Source organism: Gallus gallus, chromosome 1 (genome assembly GCF_016699485.2).
Source record: "Gallus gallus isolate bGalGal1 chromosome 1, bGalGal1.mat.broiler.GRCg7b, whole genome shotgun sequence".
In the NCBI taxonomy this organism is placed as follows: Eukaryota; Metazoa; Chordata; class Aves; order Galliformes; family Phasianidae; genus Gallus; species Gallus gallus.
This window is the reverse complement of record NC_052532.1, coordinates 58858470-58879391: the sequence shown is the minus strand read 5'-3', so window position 1 is coordinate 58879391 and position 20922 is coordinate 58858470. Positions and strand designations below refer to the sequence as shown.

The 20922-nt window shown below is 40.5% G+C and overlaps 1 protein-coding gene across 1 annotated transcript in view; it reads right to left on the bottom strand.

The window, feature by feature from the left end:
- PKP2 (plakophilin 2) overlaps positions 1 to 13329 on the bottom strand; it is a 42862-nt gene extending 29533 nt beyond the window's left edge. Inside the window, exons 1-3 of the mRNA XM_416362.6 lie at positions 12651 to 13329; positions 5241 to 5353; positions 2398 to 3092 (exon numbers count right to left, since the gene is read on the bottom strand). Coding sequence (XP_416362.6) covers positions 2398 to 3092; positions 5241 to 5353; positions 12651 to 13314 — 1472 coding nt within the window. The 5' untranslated portion in view covers positions 13315 to 13329. The remainder of the gene's footprint in view (positions 1 to 2397; positions 3093 to 5240; positions 5354 to 12650) is intronic.
- Positions 13330 to 20922: the final 7593 nt, after the last annotated feature.

Below are 20922 nucleotides of genomic sequence, written 5' to 3'. Positions count from 1 at the left end.
CAATGTCAATGGAGAGGTTAAATCAGAATGCAATTACAACAGTGGTTAGTAATTCTAGTGTTCCGGGCTCTACTCTGATTTAAAATAAAGTATCTACTGAATTACTTCTCATTACAAGTTGGATGCACTGTTCAGAAAGCTACTTAAAAATCATCACCACCAAGCAGTGGAAAAAAGGTAGATCATGTTTCTTCTTCTTAGTCTTTTTAAGAGGAACAGAAAAAACAGGCTTTTCAAGCACGAGTTTTAGCCAGTCTTCTTAAACTAACAAGGTTTTCATGACCATATTATATATTGTACACAAGCAAGAACTCTTACCTGACTGTTAGTCACTGTAATAACTTTAGAGCCCTTTGACTCCTACAGAGCCTAATGCTCCTTCAAAAGCAGTAGACCAAATCTCTCTCTCATGTTGCACACTGCCAGAACAGGACTGCTTTCCGTTGGATGAAAATAACATTTGCTTTAACTGAAATTTTATCTGACAATAATATAATCTTTCACCCTTAAAGGTATTCAACAAATTGCAGCACCTCAAAACAGAATTTGATGAAATTATTCTCTCCTGTCCTCAAAACAGTTACAGGCAAACCTAAAAGCCACATGACTAATTAGCATGGGTACTGATGACAAACAGAAGGACAGTCAAGCAATGCTTGTTAAACAGAACAATGATTTGACAAGTTGTGGCCTCATCTTAATTATGAGGATATTAGGATGCTTTTAACTGTTCCTCTCTACCAGAAGATGCAGAGATAGCATCTCTATTCTGTTTCTTCTAGTTTGACTTCACAGCACGAGCTATTCTTCTAAGGAAAGTTTGCAAATGCATTTCTATACTATATATGTAATTTTCAATTCGGTACAGAGCTAGCCTAATGCTTCTTTTCAATCTTACAAAACTATTTTATATCCTCTTAATTATTAAGCCTTACCCTTGGAAAGTCCTACATTGTGATTTGCATTTAAAAGTACAAATTTATGGAAAAATCAAACTGCTTTGAAAATGAGCTTATCTTTTCTTGTCCCTTCCATTATTAAGGGAGCAACAGATAAGAAAGCAATATATCACATAATACAACCTTAAAATCAAAAAGAATGGGAAATGACAGGAAATGCAAAAGTCATTAATGATGTTTTAGACTGAGAAGTCTTGATGTAAGAAACTGTACTTCTGGTGGAATGATGAACTCAGGTGAAATATCTCTAATTTGACAGCAGTCTATGCTCCAAAGCAAAATTTGGTCTATTATGTTTTAAATACTTAATTCTGCATTAAATTGTGCAGTGGCTGGAAGTGGATGAACTAAAAATGTGCTATAACCAATGCAAGACTTCAGTGTTAAGCCCTTGCAGTGATGAGATTTGCAAGGCATGCTATTAAATACACATTTTAGACATCTGAAAAGTGTATGATATCCACATACATTATTACGTTATTGCATAAGCAAACAAATATTGACCTCAGTCAGCTAAAATGACTATACTTTTCTCCCCTGTAAGAGTCCAGTGATCCAGTTCTCCTCAGTCTTGCACACTGATTTTCACCAGCCTCACACTAAGATATCTGTTGTTATATTTTACAGAAGCCTTATTAAACTCTGAGTAGACTAAAAAGCCCCCACATTCCCCGCAAAAACTAGCTCTGAATCCAAAGTAAAACTAGTTTATTTGAAAATTAAACAAATTACATATGAGTAAATGAAATAGAAGTACTGAGATAAATGAAATCTGTAAAGATTTGCAAAAGGAACTTCAGAAACTTTCAACAGCACTTCAGATCATTTTCCTCTGTAACTTCCAGCAGAAGTTAAACTGAAAAATTGGCACTTAAGCAGTTACATTAAAATCAAATAGATTTCCATTAGGTCACAAATCTACCACATGGAGTTCAGCATGGTCTCAAGCAAGTCATAATGACTGAAGATAAATGAAATGAAAACGCCTTCATCCGAAGGCATGAAAAACATTTTGGCTGACATTTCTGCAGGCAGAAAACTAGATTCCAATGTCTGTACCTACAAAAGAACAACCAAGACTGCTTGTACAAAAGATTGAATATCAAAATAGCTGTCTGTGATGAAATTACCTGGTTTCTTAGGAGCACAACATTTGCTAGTACATTACACTGTATTGTCATTTAGGTTGTAAATTTCTCAGCATCTACTCTCTGTCTCCTCAGACGTATGATTAACTCTTAGCAGAAGGTGGTCCCAAGCCTGAGCAAGCAGTGTGGGCCCTGCAGTATATATAAACACATACTTTTTTTCTTCCTTTCCTCTATTGCACTAGAAATAGATTTTTACACTGTGTTAGCTGTCAGTTTACTTTCCTTTCTCAAACAAATCTGTTCTTTTCAGCTGTGACACTGAGCCAAAAATTCTTCGTTGGGCTTACCCTAGCTGAGATCCATTGATGGTGGCTTGTTCACTCTGCGGGAAACCATTTCTCCCTGCTGCTGCCATAGCAGCTGTCAGTGTCATCCTTTTCCCATCTGGTTCTGCAGCAACACTGGTTACTGAAGCTGGCTGGGAAGCTTCCCTCCTGGTCTGTGTGCTTCTGAAAGTAGTTTGATGCCAGCTGGACCTTAAAGATGGCCTGTTCTGAGATCCGAAATGGGAAGCAGTTGGTGATCTCACTTGTCCCATTGCATTGCCTGAAGTAAGGTAGTTCTCTTTCTCTAAAAGGTTGGTCATACTGCGACTGTTGCCTGCTTGATGGTACAGAGGTACAGGGGGGCTAAGTGGGGCACCATCAGGGATGGTGTCATTAATAGCCCCCAACTGGGAGTGTCTTTTAAAAGAGCGTCCCCTGCTCACTGTATCACGAAGAGTGTAACCAACAGTCTCAGACCGAGCATATCTTGGTGGGACAGTCGCGTTGGATCTCCTATAATCTCCGTGCCTTGGGGAGAATCCAGTTGAAAACCCTCTGTCATAGTGAAAATCATTGGACACATATGCCAATCTTTCAGGACCTTTCTGGGGTGAAACCTCTAATCTCTTCAGAGGTTGTCTTTGAGTTCTCTCTTCCATTGCTTTGTAAGCAATTCTTGTCCCCCATCCGTTTGTATAAGAAGATGGTGATGCAACCTGTCCAAGAGTGCGTAAGAGAAAAGGAAGCATGGTAAGATCATGGCATTTAGGATTAATAGCAAAGAAACCAAACCAGAAAAGATAAAAATGTTAAGGTCTACTATAAGAATAAGAAAACAAAATTTGAACATTACCAAAACTGGATATTAAATGAGATTCTGCAACACTTCTTCACATCTGCCTCACAAATGTAGGAACAAGTACGATCTAAATATTAGGAGACAAGTCTAGTCTGCCATCATTAACTCAAAATAGGAATCAGCTATACTTGGTAGAGAAAAATCTGTTTGTTAATGGAGATATTAGTTTCAGTTTCAAAGTCTTTGAGAATTAACATTCACATGAACTACTGAAATGAAATTCAAGGCTGTCTGAGAAAAGATAATTTATCAGTCAGATACTAAAACAATGTACTAAAATGCCTGTATATTGTTACAATGTACAGCTAGAAAGGAAATTGAGAGGTTATTTAGTTCTCCTGTTCACTTTGTGGTAGCACCTACTAAAAAAAAAGGAGATGTTCCCTTCCCTGTTTGTCTAGTCGCTTCCTAAAAATGAAGAAGATCCCATAACTTTGCAAGGAAGCAAAAAATGAAGATTTTTATTTTGGTGGGTGAGGATGATAATTTATCATCCTCTTGTTTTCCAGTTTTCTCTTTTCTCAATTCAGTAAACTCAATTCCTTCAACCTCTCTTTGTAGGATGTGTCTTCAAACTTCATATTGTTCAGATGATGTATGGGTTCTCTCCATTTTTTTCTACCTTTCTGTTAAACTGTTATGCTCTAAATTGGACTATTCAAGACTTTCCAGAACTAGATCAACTTGGCAGACTATCTGCTTGACACAGGGGAGTGATGGCCAATATTTTAATTTTATATTTTTTTTCATCAGCAAGTGTAGTGGCATCCAGCTGTAAACCAAGGCCCCATACATTGTATTTTCATATTGCATTTAAGTATTATATTATCACAGGTATTTTTAAGGTAAAAGTGAAGTTACACTGAAGTTATTAATTGAAGGGATAGAGCTTAACAGATAGATAGTGATTAAAACCCCTTTTATTCACTGTTGAATATTCACTGAAGTTGATAATTGACTTACAAAACGATAAATGGTTGCTGAATCTAGTAGGCCGAGGCTACAATCACTGGATATATCTGTTTATTCTGCAGGAATTATGCAAGTATATCCTTATGTCTTCACTGAGGTAAGGAAATGAATGCTTTGTGAAATACTAGACCTTGTGGATTTTTCTGGCTTGCATGGCTGCATGGCAGAACAAATTGTCCTATTTCCTTTTTTTTTCCTCCTTTCTGCCATGAAAACTGCTGTGGGAACAACCACGTAATAAGTGCTCCCTCAGCCATATAATAACTGGTTATGAGCAGAGTCAAAAACCCTGAAGAAAATCAATTATTTCCCTTAGCATTTAGGCCACAAACCCAAGCAAAGACAGTCAAAATAAGAATTGAAGCTGTAATCAGCTTAGAAACATTATTGTATTACAAGGACTGCTGAAATTCTTGTAATACTAAAACAGGTTACTGCAGGACTGCTTAAAATGATAAGGAACACTCTATGTGTCACTGTGAAACTTATGCAATCTGTTTTGCTGTAGCTTTGGATGCTTAATTCTCTAACATCTTTCACCACATTCCCAGCTCCTATCCATGCCACTCTTTACACTGCAGGACCATGGAACTCCCTTCAGCAACTTCTAACTGTTTTGCTGGATGCATGGCATCGTGGCTTCTGGCCACTTTGGGCCATGCATGTGTTGACTGACTGGCAGCCTGGTGGGAGAGATAAGGGTCTGACTTGCAACAACCTCTGTCTTAATGATATGTTAATATGAATTTTCATTTTCTAACCTTATGCTGTTTCTCATAAAACCAAGACGGTTGCAGAAAGCCTGTTTGTCATACTGAGCTGAGTTTAGTCATTGAACTCAGAAGTCACAAGAAGAGGAAAAAAAAAATTAAATCAGTTACAAAAACCTCCTTTTCTAGAAATCAGGCTTTAAATAGTGAACATGCAAGTATACAAACCTTGAAATACCATCTACATGCTATTATTTGTGATAACAAAATAAACAAACTATGCATGGTAATACATTTGTTCCTGTTTGTTGTGTTTTCCTCACCTGGTTTGACTGATAATATGAGAAACCATACTGAGATCTTGGTGAAAAATCATTTTCAATAATCCCCATGTTATAGACACGTTCTGGGACACTGGAAGCACGATGTAAACTGCCTGTAAACAAAGACTAGTATCAGTAAGGTTTTAACAACATCCAGAATTACTATAAAGGACAGTTTCCAGTACTAGGGAATGATTCATTCTATGTCAATAATATGTATGAGATGAAAATCAGACAGGGAAAAGATGGAAAGATGTTTGCATTCAGCGTAGCACATTCAAAACATAGTTACAATTTCTGAGGTCATGGTTCATATTTTCAGTTTCTTTTTTATTTTGCTTAAGACATATTTTTAACTTTTAGAAGTCTTACTGTTATTCATCTACTCCACGAAAGACATTTTAACACAGCAAACTGATATTTTTAATATCCCAGACAATGACAAATGGTTAAGGACTGAGAAAGTGTATCACCTTACAGCTACTGAGAATGTTTATCTTTCACTGTAGCCACTTTAAATATGTATGTCTTACCTGATAGTCCCACTCTAACTAACACAGCATGCATGACTGAAGCTGAAATAGTGCAGCTGTACATTACAACTGAGAAAACTGGGTTTATGTGTATACCTTTGTTCCTGCATGCCCTAGAGACACAATTTTCACAATTGCTACAGAAGTACAATAACTGAGTATGGACTATTTACTTCATAGCTGTCTGCTGATGTCTGTTCTCCCTCAGGCATTAGTTTAACGATAATATACTGAAACAGGTAATGCTTCACTAATCTTAGCGCTTCACCTAAAGAACATGAAGAGTCCACAGACACATTCCATGGCTTATGGAGTTACATGGTGTATGGCGCTGAAAAAGAAGGAGAGTTTAATGGTGCTTTAAAACTGTACCTGTAAGGTTCACTAATCCAACAAATAATGTATAAGACCCACAGTATATCTGCTTTGATAGATTCTTTCCACAACTCAGCTTTGAAAATGGAACAGTGCACTGTGATTATTTTTTCACTACCTTAAGGTTTGTAATAGATACAGTTGAAGTAACTGTATATGAGATTGCAGTGTTACTATGAGAATCTGTGTATAGGAATATAGAAAACACAGATTTAAAGAGGTGACATAGAAGCTGAAAGCTAGAGGCAAGATATACCTCAACTCTGCCATAAATGGAATCAGTGTGGGTTGCAGAAGTTTGGGCTGAACAGATGACAATGGCTAATAAAGAAACTGGCCATGAATTTTCAATACAGTGGATATTGCCTGAGATACTACAGGAAAGAAATCAGCAGAAGAAAAACATTAACTTAGCCAAACTGATGGAAGTCTCTGCTTCTAAAAATATTAGGAGCCATATGCACAAGGAAATTCAGATTCCAAAAACAAGCAGGCAAGCTCGTCCTGTATCTTTCATCGTTACTGCATGCAGTCAGTAAAGGCTTGGCAATGGTGAAAAGAAACAAGACACTCATGTAACAGGAACAACTTGTGAATGATTCTCTTTAACATGTAACTACCTGGATAAATCCAAATTTGCACATAATATAACATAAAAGTTGAATGCAATCATTTGAGGTCCATTTTATTCATATTTTCCAGCTATTTAATCATACTTTCCAATTCTTGTGCTTTGGCTATGCAAAACAGATTTGAACATGTACTAGGTGATTTGTTAAGACACATTCATGCTAACTTTGTGTCAGCAAGAGTGGAGTGATGCAGCCTAGTCAATCTCGTGATTTGGACTGTATTAATTCCTTGATGACATGCAAGGCTGTCATGGCCCAAGGGTTACCCAACTACATGACAAAGCAGTTAGCAGAAGACTGTTGTTTTCATATTGCATAAATTTCCTGCCAATTTACACTGACATACAAAATCCGACAATTCATATAAATCTCTCATTTTTATGATATAGTTGCCCCATTAACATACAATGTCAGGTGCCCATTAAGATCACATCTTAACATACTGCCCACATTTGCCTTTTAAAGATTAGCTTTACTCATTGCTACCTATCAAAGTACTGTCATATAATCAGTCTTTAAATAGATACTCATGGGACTGTTTCTTTATAGATAGTATTTTTGTCTAGTCTACTTAATGAGCAATTATTGTTATTTATCTTCTTCAAACATAAAGATAGCTTGAGTAAGTCATTTTGGCATGTTTTAGTTAACTCTGAATTCTCTGCCTTTATTAAACAAACAAAATAATCTTGATAAAATAAAAACAATAAGTCTCTCCGTGAACCATCATAGACAGCATAAACAGTTACCCTCTTTGTAAAAGCAAAAACAAATTCAATCACGAATTGCAACACTCAGTTATCTCTGGCTTTAAGTGGCTTCAAGCAGTCCTCTGTTTTTAACCTTCAGTCTCCCCGTGAAACCACCCATCAGTAAACAAAATATTTTTCTCAGTCAGAGATAAACACAGCAAATGTTAACTTGAGGAATTTCACTTTGCATTTCTGTACCTCCTGTTTGTTTGCTCTTACCATACCAGTAAACTATTCTGTCAGCATTTTACCTGGAGATTTATTAGGGAGACATAAAATGTAGATTGCAAGATGGGCTGTCTACTTGTGCCAAAAGCTAGTGTGCTAAAGGAAAGAGTGGAAACTAAAATGCTGTGCCTTTCCATTAGTTATGAGATGCAGGATAAGTCATCTAGTCAAAACTTGCCCCTGTCAGAGAGGATTCCTCCAGCTAAGTTTTCACCACACCACAAAACGTTATGGTTTTTGCACCTCTCAGATTTGCTCAGTACTACATATATTCAAAAGTCATTAGGGAGTCCTTCTATACTCAGTGAACTGATTAAGAAAAAGGCACAAAGGATGTTTCTTTTTTTTTAAACACTATGGGTTCATAGAATTTATATTTTCTAACTATGGGAATCAGTGCGTTAAGCCTCATAAAAACTCTCTCTTCAGAAAATATGAAATCAGGATGCTTGACTGCTTGTGATTTCCAACAGTCAAGGAACGGATGGCTTTCCTACAGTCCCTGTCTCCCATCTGTCAGCCAATGTGGATATATTAGAAAACTCAGGCATCTCAAAGAGCAGCCATGCGTAGGTAATTGAATGGAACCTTTTATGACAGTCTCCCCTTTCTTCAGTCAGTCTGAACTAAAGGAGCTCAAGAACACTGGCCCCAGGGATGTGGTCAGTGGAGAAGGAACACTAACCCTCTTCACTCCACATACAAAATGGAAACTATACAAAAATCACCTAATTTCATAACAGCTAGGATAAAATTTTGAGATCTGGCAAAATAATTACACTATCGGGAAGAAGACTGAATAATTAACTGAGAAAATAGTCCTATTCATCTTCATGGTGGCTCTTTTGAAGCCCCCTTAGGTGGGTTGATTCAACATTTCTAAAGGCCTGGAAAGTTCCTCCCCAGTAATTGCTGGCTATAGCTGCAGACAAATCAATCTCCTATGTGCTTGGCCTTTGAGAAGAACAACAAAACACATCTCTAAGATACACGATGTTCAGTAAAGATGATCACCTGTTAAGGAATTAGGTGTAGGATTCCTCTTAAATCATATACACTGTTACCTCTCAGTTGTGAGTCTTTTTCAGTACTTTTGTACTTGAGTGATTACTGTGAAAGCCAGACTTTGGCTTTAAACCCTCTACTGCAGGAAATAATGAAGCCATATCCTGTACACACAAGTCTATTGAAGACTGTGGTATTTTCACACATCCTAAGTGCCCACCTGCTGAATATCTCTTGTCCTCTGATTCTCGGGGTGGGAGGGAGATTATATTCTTGACAGACACTTGTAGCGTTCCTGGTTTGTCATCTTTTAATCCTTTTTTATACTTCATCACTCACAATGGACTGAGATAGTGGCATTTATGAAAAGCACATCAAAAACTTCTCTGAATCACCTCATGCAGAGAAGAAAGAGCCTTCTTTTTGATTATTCCTTTTCATCATAATGCCAGGGCATGCCTGGTCCCAACTGACATTCCAACATTTTTTACTCTGCACTGGTCATTACATTCACACAAATGCTCAAATGTAAGACTTTTTTCCTTCCAGCTCAGAAATTAGCTTTGAGGAATTTAAACAAGGCAATAAGAAGTGTAAGTCACCAACAAGGAAATTTTTCTCTATTTCCCTTTTCCAGTAAGATACAAAAAGAGAATCACTATGAAGCATGGTCAGAAAGCTCCTACAAATCCCTAAAGCAAGGTAAAGAAAATTACTATTAAGAATTTTAGAAGTGAAGAAATGTAAGGAAAAAATAGGGTTCTGATTGTAATTATCTAACACTATTGGCTTAGAAATATAAGTTTAAATCCTGTTTTCAAATAAACATTCCATATTTAAAAAACTATGTGTAGGAGCATGCATCTCTACATAGATCATCGGGCCATTTGGGCTTGTGTGGCATACTACTAAATTCTGTGGTCACCTTTTACAGCAAAACTGGCAAGGATGTAAAGGATGGAGGACTTTGGTCCAGAGACTACGCTAGAGAAACAGAAATACCACTGATGAATTTAAAAAGCCAATCAAAATCTAAATTGAACAAGATAAGAGGGAAGTAGAATCATAAACTGAAATACACAAGGTATGATCAATACAATAACAAACACCAGTCATTAACATATAGGGCCTTTTTTTTTTTTTTTTTTTTTTTTTTTTATTAGGCTGAACTCTCTACCGTAACATTTCCATTTTTAAATAACATTAGGAAATTCCACATGGCTGCTTTTCAGTGCAACATAATCTTTAATTTGCAAAGGTGCAGCAACTGATGAACTGGAAAAGTTACAGCTGTTGTTAAGCTACTACTTGAAAAACCACTAGCAATATTTGACAATGACTTAAAAAAGAGTTGAGACAGTTCATAATTTTAACCATTTGGCAGCTGGAGGAATCCTCAGATCTGATGATGATCTGAATTTCTATTATAAAATTAAAAAAAAAAAAAGTAAAGATGTCCTTAATAGGGGATGCAGGTAAAGGCATAAAGTAGCAAGCAGTATGGAGGTAGAAGGCAAAAATATGTTTTTCCACTTGAAGATAATGTTGAAGGCCAAATCCTTAGTCTGAAACTTCAAGGAAATTATGCTGCCTGACAGTATACTTCCTGAGGCTTCAAAGCTTCTAGTACACTAAGTGGAAAATGAGTGTGCACGGATGATACTTGGTAAGACCTTTACTGCCACTGATTTTTCATACCCTGTTGTTCTGTCCCTAGCTAATTTTAGGCATGTATGTGAATGTTCTGGTTAGGTATGTGCTAAGTACCTTGCTGAACAGGGTCTGAAATACAGATAGGACAGTTATATCACAGGGAGCTGCTTCTGATGCTTTAAAATATCTCTATTATCTTCCCTGCAACTCCAAACAATATGAGGCACTTACTTAATATGTCTTGAAAATTGTTACTGTTCAGTGAAGTGGGTACTTCTTTGCATGTTAAACAGTGCATATTTTCAGATGTAGCTTCCATATAAAAAATGTTTTTCAAAGCACAGTAAAATGTTGTGCAAGTCTTCTATGAAAAAAACACAATGGGGCATATACACATATATTTTTCAGGAAAGACAACATTTGAAATGTATTATAGGCATTTGATATGCATTCTAGATATTTGTTATATAGTTCATGAAATGTATTCTAATTCCTTTTTTTTTTTTTTTTTTTTTTTTTTTGGAGTTTTGCATAGGGACAAAATTTGGATGGTTAGCTGGGCACCAGAGTATGTTTGAAAGATCATTTCACGCACAAACAATCCATCTAACAGAAACGATATTTGCCACTTCTGATCTTGAAGCTTAAAGTTTTGGAGCCTCAGAAATGCAAAGTATTCAAACACTTGATCTCTATAAAAACAAAGCAAAGACAATTATCCCTAAATCCATCAGGTCTGTTAACATACTCCAGAGAAGTTAAGATGAGCTGGAAACATGGGAACTTTGTCTTCATAGTTTTATCACAGTTTAGATACATGATGTTAGGTTCACGAAACCATCTCATTTGTTACCCTCTGCTTTAAAATGTCCTCTCCATGTTGTTCCTTTCTATTGAGAGGAAAATAAATGAAATTACCCTAAAAACTGTTTAGAAACCTTACTGAAAGGAATGCTGCCAGGCCAGGGACTTACAGGTGTAGATAGCTGCACACTGCACAGTTGTGGGTACCCATTTATGTGACTTTGTGTGCCTCATTTGTCAGAGTATGTCTGCATCTGCATTGGATGCCTTTAGCAATGAGGCATTTTTCAGATGGGAGTCAGAAGTACAAGGAAACATTCGTCTGCCTGACAAGACAGATGAGCTAGGTATGGTCATAAATTTAAAGACACTTTGCTCACAGCTTTTTGCACATGCAAGGTGAGGGCTTCTATAACGACAAACATGGGAACAGTGTACATAACCTGTAAATCCATCATATCAAATCATAGAATTATAGAATCACTGTGGTTGGAAATTATCTCTAAGATCGTCCAGTCCAATGACCAGCCCATCCCCACCATTCCACATCCACACGGCTCTGGAACACCTCCAGTGACGGTGATTGCACCACCTCCCTGGGCAGCCTGTGCCACTGCAGCACCACTCTTTCTGAGAAGAAATGCTTCCTAACATCCAACCTGAACCTCTCCTGGTGCTACTTGAGGCACACTTGCCTTGTTACTGTTACATGGGATAAGAGGCTCCCCTCCATTCAGATAGCTGGAGAGAGCAAAAAGGTCTCCCCTGAGCCTCCCATTCTCCAGACTAAACTCAGGAATATCTTCCTGAGTGAAAACGGGATTAAAAGGATTAAAAGTTTTCGTAACTTTTTTGGGGCCCAGTTCTGCAGAGTGCCGTGAGGCAGCAGCACAGCAGTGCAGCCCTGTGGGCAGGCCTGGCCTTCTGGCCATCAGACCTTCTAGCACAGGTCGCTCAACTTCACTTGGTATCCTGCATGCCAAAGAGCAGCCAAACACACTCTTGCCAGAACTACCGCTCAGTGTTTGCCATCCACGCCTTTCCTAAAAGTACTTTGCCAAACCTCCTTTTTGTGCCTTTGCTTTTACTTAAGAGGTGAAACCAGGAAAACCATTTCCGACTCTACTCCCAGCTCATTCTGCAAACAAGGCCAGTGAGTGCGAGCGGGGCTGTTGGAGCAAGCACAACCAGCGGCTGCCGGATTAGGAGCACTCTGGCTCCATCCATCTCTCCGGCAGCTGTAAATCCCGAGCAACTCCCACGTCTCACAAGTTACAGCAGCTGGGAGGGAGAAACTTCTCTCTCCGGAGACGTGCATTGTGAGAGAGCAGCGCTGCTACCATCCGGAAACTGGGGCTCGCACCGGGGCTGCCCTAGCGACCCGGGACCCCGGGCCCACAGCCACGCACGGCGCAGGCGGGCACTCACCGTTGTGCAGAGAGCCTCGGCTCTTCCTGGCCAGCGTTTGCTGGACCTGCCGGTGGATCCGGAGCGCCTTCTCCTCCCCGCCCGACAGCTTGAGGCCGGCCTCGGAGGGCAGCGCCAGGCTGGAGCTGTCCAGCTCGCCTAGGATTTGCTGGCCCAGCACGGTGCGGATGTAGCCCTGCTCGCCGCCGGGGCCGCGGCCGGCCATGGGTGCGTGAGGTGGCGGCGCGGGGCCGGGGCCGCGTCGCTCGGAGACCTGTTGCGCCGCCGCTCCCGCGCCGGAGCTCAGGCTGCCGCTGAGGGACGGGAGGGGCGGGAGCGGGACGTGCCCCGCGCTCAGTGCGGCCCCAGACCCTGCCCCGCCCGCCGCGCAGGTGCCAGGCAGAGCCGCGTCCCTCCGCCTCCCGCCTGCCTTCTGTACAGTCCCCGTTCCTCCCGTCCCCTCCCCTCGCCGGGGTGAGGGACGCGGGGTGGCGGCCCGGCTCAGCTTTAGGCGGCGCGGAGCGGTATCAGCCAGCCGCACACGGCTCCGGCCGTGAGTTTGGCAGCCGACAGCGGCCCCGGGGCCATACAGCCGCGGAGAAGCTGACAAATGAGAACATGTTCTAAACGCGTATACATTTATACATCTTACACTAGCATTTAAGTACTTCTGTGGTTTACACATAGCTTACGGACAACACGTATTTTACGTATGCATCTGTTCCAACTTAGACATGTAAGATGCGAAACTGCTTCACAGTCTCCGGATGTGAGGCAAAAGCTTTTGGGTGGGATTATGTTGGTGTGTCTGTGGGGAGGTTTCCCTGCTGCCCGCGGTCTCCAGGCTGTCCTGAGACTTTGCAGAGAGCTGAATGGAAGCACTCTGCTGTCTCTTTGTGAAGGGGTGCTGAGGGAATTTTGCAATTAAAGGCTGGAGGAAACCCAACAGGCAAACGTCCATGTGTGTGTTCACTGTTCTGAGCAGCTTCGTACAGCAGAAACAGAGCTCAAGGAATAGGAGCAGGACAGAGGCCTTAGTTGTCCTGCTACCCTGGGACATGACGTGGAGCTGCTGGCTCAGCAAGCTCTGTGACTGCATGGATCTGAAAGGAGGAGGGAAAAGGAGCAAGTCTTGTGAACAGAAAAGCACAGGCTATCACACTGCAGTTAGAAAAGAAGATAGAAGAAACCGGCACTCAGATGATCCCTGTTTAAGGATAATGCAAGGAATGCTTCCCTGAAAAATCAGGCTGGGGGAAGGACTGACCCCATGCATAGGAGTCCCACTTGCAGAAGAAAAATCCTTTTGCCTTTGATTTACTTTTTGTCTCTCCCATTTTTCTTTAAGAAGAGAAGGGAGCTCTGGCCTGTCCTGTCACTGGTCTGGCTAACGTCACCCCCTTTGTTCTCATGTGTATCACTGGATTTTTGCAGGATACACAAAAATAGTTGCACTAGTTAAGAGAGGTGGAGTGACACATTCCTTGCTAAGGTAATGTACGGGAGCTGAGAGGCTGGAGATAAGCTGTGGGGTACCTTTTGGGAAAGGAAAACAGGAATTTGTGAAGAAGAGGAAACTGAAGGTATGTGGCAGAACTGTGATGGGCAAGCCTGAAAATGTAACAGAATTGGAAGGATAAAAAAATGGAAGAATGGGAAGGACAAGACAGGAAAAATAATGAGGAGGACACATCACAGCTCAGAAGGAATGTAAACTATGCTAGAAGCTGTTAGACCCTCTTACTATAACACAGACAGTCACAAAGGCATCTCCAGTAAACAACAGATACTGTGTTCTAGTTGGCCGTCTAGAACAGGCAGGCACAGATGAGGAAGAACTGCCGAGGATATTAAAAAACAGGTTTAAAAATGTGAAACATTTCCTTTCCTCCTCCTTTTTCTTGCCCTCTTCTCCTTTCCTGAGTTTCAGGACAAACATAGTTTTTATAGTTGGCACTAATTTGGTTTCACACATAAAGTACACTTCAAATAGATTCAGTATTTAGAAAATAATCCCGTAGAGTGTGTCTTCAGATGCTGCTGAATATTCAGCGAGATTTCTGAGATAGATTTCTTCCCCTGAATGCTAAATGGAAGGTTTTTGGGGTGTGTTTTTGCTTGTTTGTTTTTGAGCAGGCAGTACTTTTTGTTTCCCAGCCATTCGAAACAATGCTTAGTCAAGAACTGAAATAAAGATGAATGAAGGCACTTTCTACTCTAGGAAAATGATGAGATTCCGTGTAACCGACTGCTCCACCAATACCAATTGTTTGAAGTTGACTTACGGTTTTTTTTGGGTTTTTTTTGAGAGCAGGAGAATTCATCAGTGCCATTTGTAGGATCAGATCACTGTGGCTGGGGTTATCCTTGAATGGATGGCAACGTGTGAGGGATGCTTTATCTTAAGTGTTTTGAAAAAGAGACTTAATTATGATGCATGCAGTGACTACGGGGGAAAGTATAACATACAAAAATACCACAGAAAGAACATTTACTTTAGAGCTGTGGTATTTGGTCCTTTCACGCTCCCTTCCTCTCTCTCCATGCAGTATGACTGACAGAGCAAACTGGTTTTGAGGGCACACTGAAAACAGATTAATTCAGAAAGCTTGGAAGAGACTGGTGTAAACATGAATATTGATGTGTTCTGTTTAGCTTTGAAAGAGCTGAACAACACAGTCCTAATTTTAAAGACAAACAAAATTCCTATGTAAATCTCTAGGATCACCTGGAGAATGAAATGTCATTCTCCCAGCACCTTTTTGTCTTTGTCATTTATGCAGAGCTTTGGATACCGTGGTTGGAGGTGTCGTACACAAGTGCAGGCTAGTCAGGAATAGCTGGGTTGTTTCTACAGCTGGCCTGTTCGTTTGAATAACCCTGCCGAGAGAAAGAGAACCCATTCCTGCCCGTCAGCAAAACCCCTACGAGGACGGAGCATCCGCACTGCCACCGCGCGTTTCCTGCCTGGAACAGCACGACCCTGCTCCCTGCTGCCTTTCCTCTGCGGGTTACAGCCTGCCAAGCGGGTCTGTATCGTGCCGGGGGTTAAATCCGTGCTCAGAGACCTGCGATCGGTGTTTTATTGCAATTATATTTGTCAAAAGAGTTAAAGCTGAAGTTAAATCCAACCGTCTTTTGCAGTAGACACAGATGACCTATGTTTTTATGGAAACATATCCCTTTCTTTAATCTTCACATCCCTTTTGGAAGTAGAGGAACAGAATATCATATATTTTTTGTCCTGGAAGATAATTTAAGGTTGTATTTTTTTTTTTTTTCCTGAGACACACAGGGGAGAAGTGTTACTTGTGCGTTACTAAGATGTGTGTGATAGCAGTTCTCTGCCTGACAGACAACAATAAAAGCACTGAGAGCTGTCATAGAATCATAGAACATCCCAAGTTGAAAGGAATGCATAAAGCTTTGATGGGGACCCTTTCTGAGCTGACAGCGTTCAGGGGAGTGGAAGTCTTCCTGAAGAAGGAAAGTGTCCACACATGCACATACAAGATGACGATGATCTGCAGTTCTTGGCACATCACAAACTTTCCCTTGCTCTGCACTTTGGTGAGATGCATGTGCAAGTGCTGGTGTTGGAAATCCAGCCCACAGCCTAGAGCTGGTTGACCTTCCTGATTTGTGAAAGGTCAGGTAGAACTGCTAGATGGCCATGAACTTTATTTTATGTCTCAAGAGAAGCAAGGGTGGCAAGAATTTGGGATGGTAGATAGATAACAGCGACCCCTCAGGTGTACGGCTTTTTGGTAATGTAGTAGGGCCTAACTTGTGTTATGACCTGGGGGACAAAGCCATGTTCATTTCAGCTTTCCTGCCTTTTTTCTTTGTTTTCTCCTGTGACAGGAGATGTCTAGACCTCCTGTGCCAGCTGACATTGGCCAGTGTTGTTAAGTCTCTGCTTGAACTACTGCTGGGTGACAGGCCGTTGAGCAGCTCTGCATGCTGTCAGTGCCATGTTGAGCTTAATCTGATGGGGATGGGATCCTACTGCTGGAGATCTATACTGAGATGCACTCAGCCAGGAGATATTTTGGGATGTTCTGCCCAGGACAAGTTGTGGGGTTAGATCATGCTCAGATACACAAAGTAGATAGAGTACTGTCCAAGAGAAAGGACTGTGTGTGTGTGGCTACCATTGTGTATGATGACATCCAACCTTCTCTGAGGTACTGTGAAAAGGATCTGACACAGAGAATAAGGCAGAAGGAACAGGAGGAACTGAGAGCAGGTTTATAACTTGGAGCCACCTCTTTGGATTGTCCTAGCAGGTACCAAGCCTGTTGATCTGCAGATGAGCTCCTCTTCTTGCTGTGATAGGGGTCCTGGTTCACAGCCCCCTCAGGAAGAGATAGATGTTCAGTGAACAGGAGAGGAGGTGGAGTTAGTCCAGGGTTTGAGGCAACACCATCTGCACACTGTGGCCTGGAGTGAGAAGGAAGCAAGTTTTAAAGGAATGTGGAAAAGCCCATTTTTTCCTATCCAGTGAATGTCTAGTGTGTAACATTCCATTGATTGCTCACTTCTGTGATTCATCAGAGCTGACTTGAAGCTTGCCAGCGAAGCAGGCAGTGCTGATAATATTGCATTGAAGGACTGACAAAATAAGGGCACAACCTGTCCCTGCATGGGACCGTTTTCTGCCCGTGCCCAACATTTGCACTCCTCATTTCTTTTTGTTACAGGTCACTCTGCTCTCTCACTTTTATCCTTTCATTCCTAGTCTCCTAGTCTTTTTCTTCTTTTTTAAAGTAATCAAATGTAATCATTTAAAAGTGTGATTTTTTTTTTTTCCACTTTCATTCTAGGCACAGAGCCACACATAACCATTTACTGGAACAAAAGCTGTGCTCTGCATCTGTCAGCTCTTGAGTGATCTGGGCACTGGGGAAGCAGCCAGAAAAGATGCAGGAAGGCATAATCAAATGGTCTTATCAGATGCTGCCCTAAAAGGAGCAGCAGTGTGATGTGACTTGTTTGCAAGGTTTGGAATGAGAGGAATGAAGCAGAGCTAATTTCAGTAAGCTGCAATCAATACTGTGAGTAACAGTTGTCTCAGGTGGTAGTTGTTCTTCCACACATGAGCATTTTGGTCACTGCAGTAAAAGTATATGGAGGTACAAATACTTTTAAGGTGTTGACACAGGAGCATGCCACTAGTGTTTACTGAAGTCCTTAGTGCATGCAGTATCACCGAGAGACTCTGAGGTTATCAGGATCCTTTTGCTGGGTTGTGCACGTAATGAAAGGTTTTTGTCTTCATTTTATAGTACTATAGTACAAGTAAGCAATATATCCAAATGAATGATGTGTCATCTCATACATGTCAGGAATGGAGGAATTAAATGTTATTCCTGAGAAATGTTGAAAACCAGACATTTTAAAACACTTCTTATTGTTCTGCAGCTGATTTTGAATTGTTTGAAATATGGGTATCCAGTACATGATAAAGCAGCATTTTAAAATAATATTTTTTCCTAATGCTATTATAAAGGTTTTTACTGATCATTTTTCCCCCATCAAAGCATCTTTTGAGCTAAAACTAAAATTTTGTGGAATTTCCTTGGATCAATTTATTACTTTCATTAAACTATCCAAATATCTTTTGCTAGTATAGTGAAATTGTAGTCAACAGGGATGAAGAGACTTAGGAGAACATCTACTTATCTCCTACTGTAAAGTAGGATTAACTGTATATATGACATAACAGATACCTAATCTGCTTTTAATGTGTTATTAAAGCACAACGGGATACTGTTTCTGTGTGATACTGCTTTTCGACAGCCTGAGGATGCACACATGAAAGATCTATTATACTAGACACTCATCTGCATAATGCCACAGTACTGCATCCAAACCAGTTACCATAAGAACATAACGGAAAGGATGGAAACATACAGGAGATTAAGTTGGAAGAAAACCAACGTGCACATGCATATTCATTTCGGGCTGGATCCTTAACTCTTCTTCAGCAGCTTCATGCAGAAAACAGTCACAAACCTTCCTACTCTGTTTCTTTGGGAAAAGAAAGTCTCAAATAGGCCCCATCTGTCAGGTCCAGCTGGCAAGCAATAAATGCTGTTGAGAACTGCTCCGTGAAAACAGTGATTTCCTGATGGATCCCTTCCTTCCTTCCTTCCTTCCTTCCTTCCTTCCTTCCTTCCTTCCTTCCTTCCTTCCTTCCTTCCTTCCTTCCTTCCTTCCTTCCTTCCTTCCTTCCTTCCTTCCTTCCTTCCTTCCTTCCTTCCTTCCCTCCTTCCTTCCCTCCTTCCTTCCCTCCTTCCTTCCTTCCTTCCTTCCCTCCTTCCTTCCCTCCTTCCTTCCTTCCTTCCTTCCTTCCTTCCTTCCTTCCTTCCTTCCTTCCTTCCTTCCTTCCTTCCTTCCTTCCTTCCTCCCTTCCTCCCTCCCTCCCTCCCTCCCTCCCTTCCTCCCTTCCTCCCTTCCCTCATTCTTTTCATTTCTTCCTCTCTTTCTTCCTCTTTCTCATCCTTTCTTCCTTTCTTTCGTTCTTCATTTCCTTCTTTTTCTTTTTTTTCCTTTTTCTTTTGCTATTTCTTTCTCACTCTTCTTTCCTTCCTTTCTCTCTTTTCCTCTCTCTTTTCCTCTCTCTCTTTTTCTCTTATTATTTTTATCTGTAAGAAGTCAGACATTTTATGGATGCATGTTTGTAGTAATTTATTATGTTTGAATCAGGTCAGGAGAAGTACAGTCCAAACTGCTCCCCGCTTCAAATAAATGCTGTCAATTCTGCACTATGAGGCTTCCTTATTTCCTCTACTTCTCAGTTTCCATTAATTTCTCTCTCTCTCTCTCTCCCTCTCTCTGTTTTACTGTTAGCATGGACAGAATTTTACAATGAAAATTTTGTATTCTAGGAATTTCCAGTGCAGTTTAGAGAATGACATGAGAACAGGAAAGCGTCTGCTTTGGATCTTGGTAGATCTTCGTAGCCTGCCATGTTGTATAATGGCCAACAGTGGATGCTGAGTACATGATGAACATAAAGGTGGAATAATATAGAATCATAGAATCATTTGAATTGGAGGGCACCTTTTAAGGTCATCTAGTCCAACCATCCCTGCAGTGAACAGGGACACCCACAGGTAGATAAGGTTGCTCAGAGCCCTCCAGCCTGACCTTGGGTGCCTCCAGGGATGGAGAATCCACCACCTCTCCAGGCAACCTCTTCCAGTCTTTCACTTTCCTTTATACACTTCTCCAGCTTCCAGCAATGTGCAGGAATATATTTAGTCAGAGGCAGTACCTCTGAGTTTAATTGTCTTTAATGATTTTCCCCCATGAATTTGAGTAACATCTTTTAGCATCATTTTTAACATCTGTGTCAACTTTGGCATCACTATTGCCCTTTTGTAATGGGTTTTATGGCTTAATTATAGGATATGAGAAGACACATTTTCTTTAGAATTTTTTGAGTATCCTCAATTATAATTTCACGTGATGTTATCTACTTTTGGTATTATGAAAAAAAAAAAAAAAGAAAGAAAGGAATAAGTTATTCACTCTCTCCATGCTACTGAAGTTAACAGTTCTCTATTCTGTTTCTCTGCAATTAGTTTTCCAGTACTAACCTTTTAATCATTCTTTGCATGGAAATAATTTCAGACTTTAGATCATCTTTATCAGCCTCTTCTTCTTCAGCTTTATCACTTTTAAGGCAGGACAGCAAAACTGCACTGGTATTTAAGATGCAAAAGCACCTTGAGTTTGTATAGTGCTGTACTGATTAAATCCTGCTTTCTTGTTTCTGCTTTTTTTTGTTTGTTCGTTTGTTTGCCTCACCAGCTGCGTCCCTAAGCTCTTGTTTTTAAGTGAAACACTATTGCAGAGAATTCTTTGCCTGGCCTTCATGCTTACTGCATGAAGGTCGTTGTGTGCAACACATTTCAGTTACTCTTACAGGGTAAATCCTTCATGGTAACATTGCAAGAAAGGACAAAATAAACCACTTTGGTGGTTCAAACTTGGTTTCTGCCTTTGAGTTCCCTGACAAGCTTCTCCATGAAACAGCCATGCACAGTGTATAAAAATACTGTGACATTTTAAACTACAGAGTAGTGATTACATTTCCCCATTGTTGTGCTTCTAGTCCCGGCAGGCTGGTGAGCTCACAAGGTGTCCATGAGTCTGTAGAATATTTATCAGCTTTAATTAGGAAGATCGAGTATGCAAATGCACACAAACATGGAGTTTTTACTAGTGAAAAAGGAGCTAGAGAAAAATATTGAAGAAAAACACAATCCTTACCTGCAGAGAC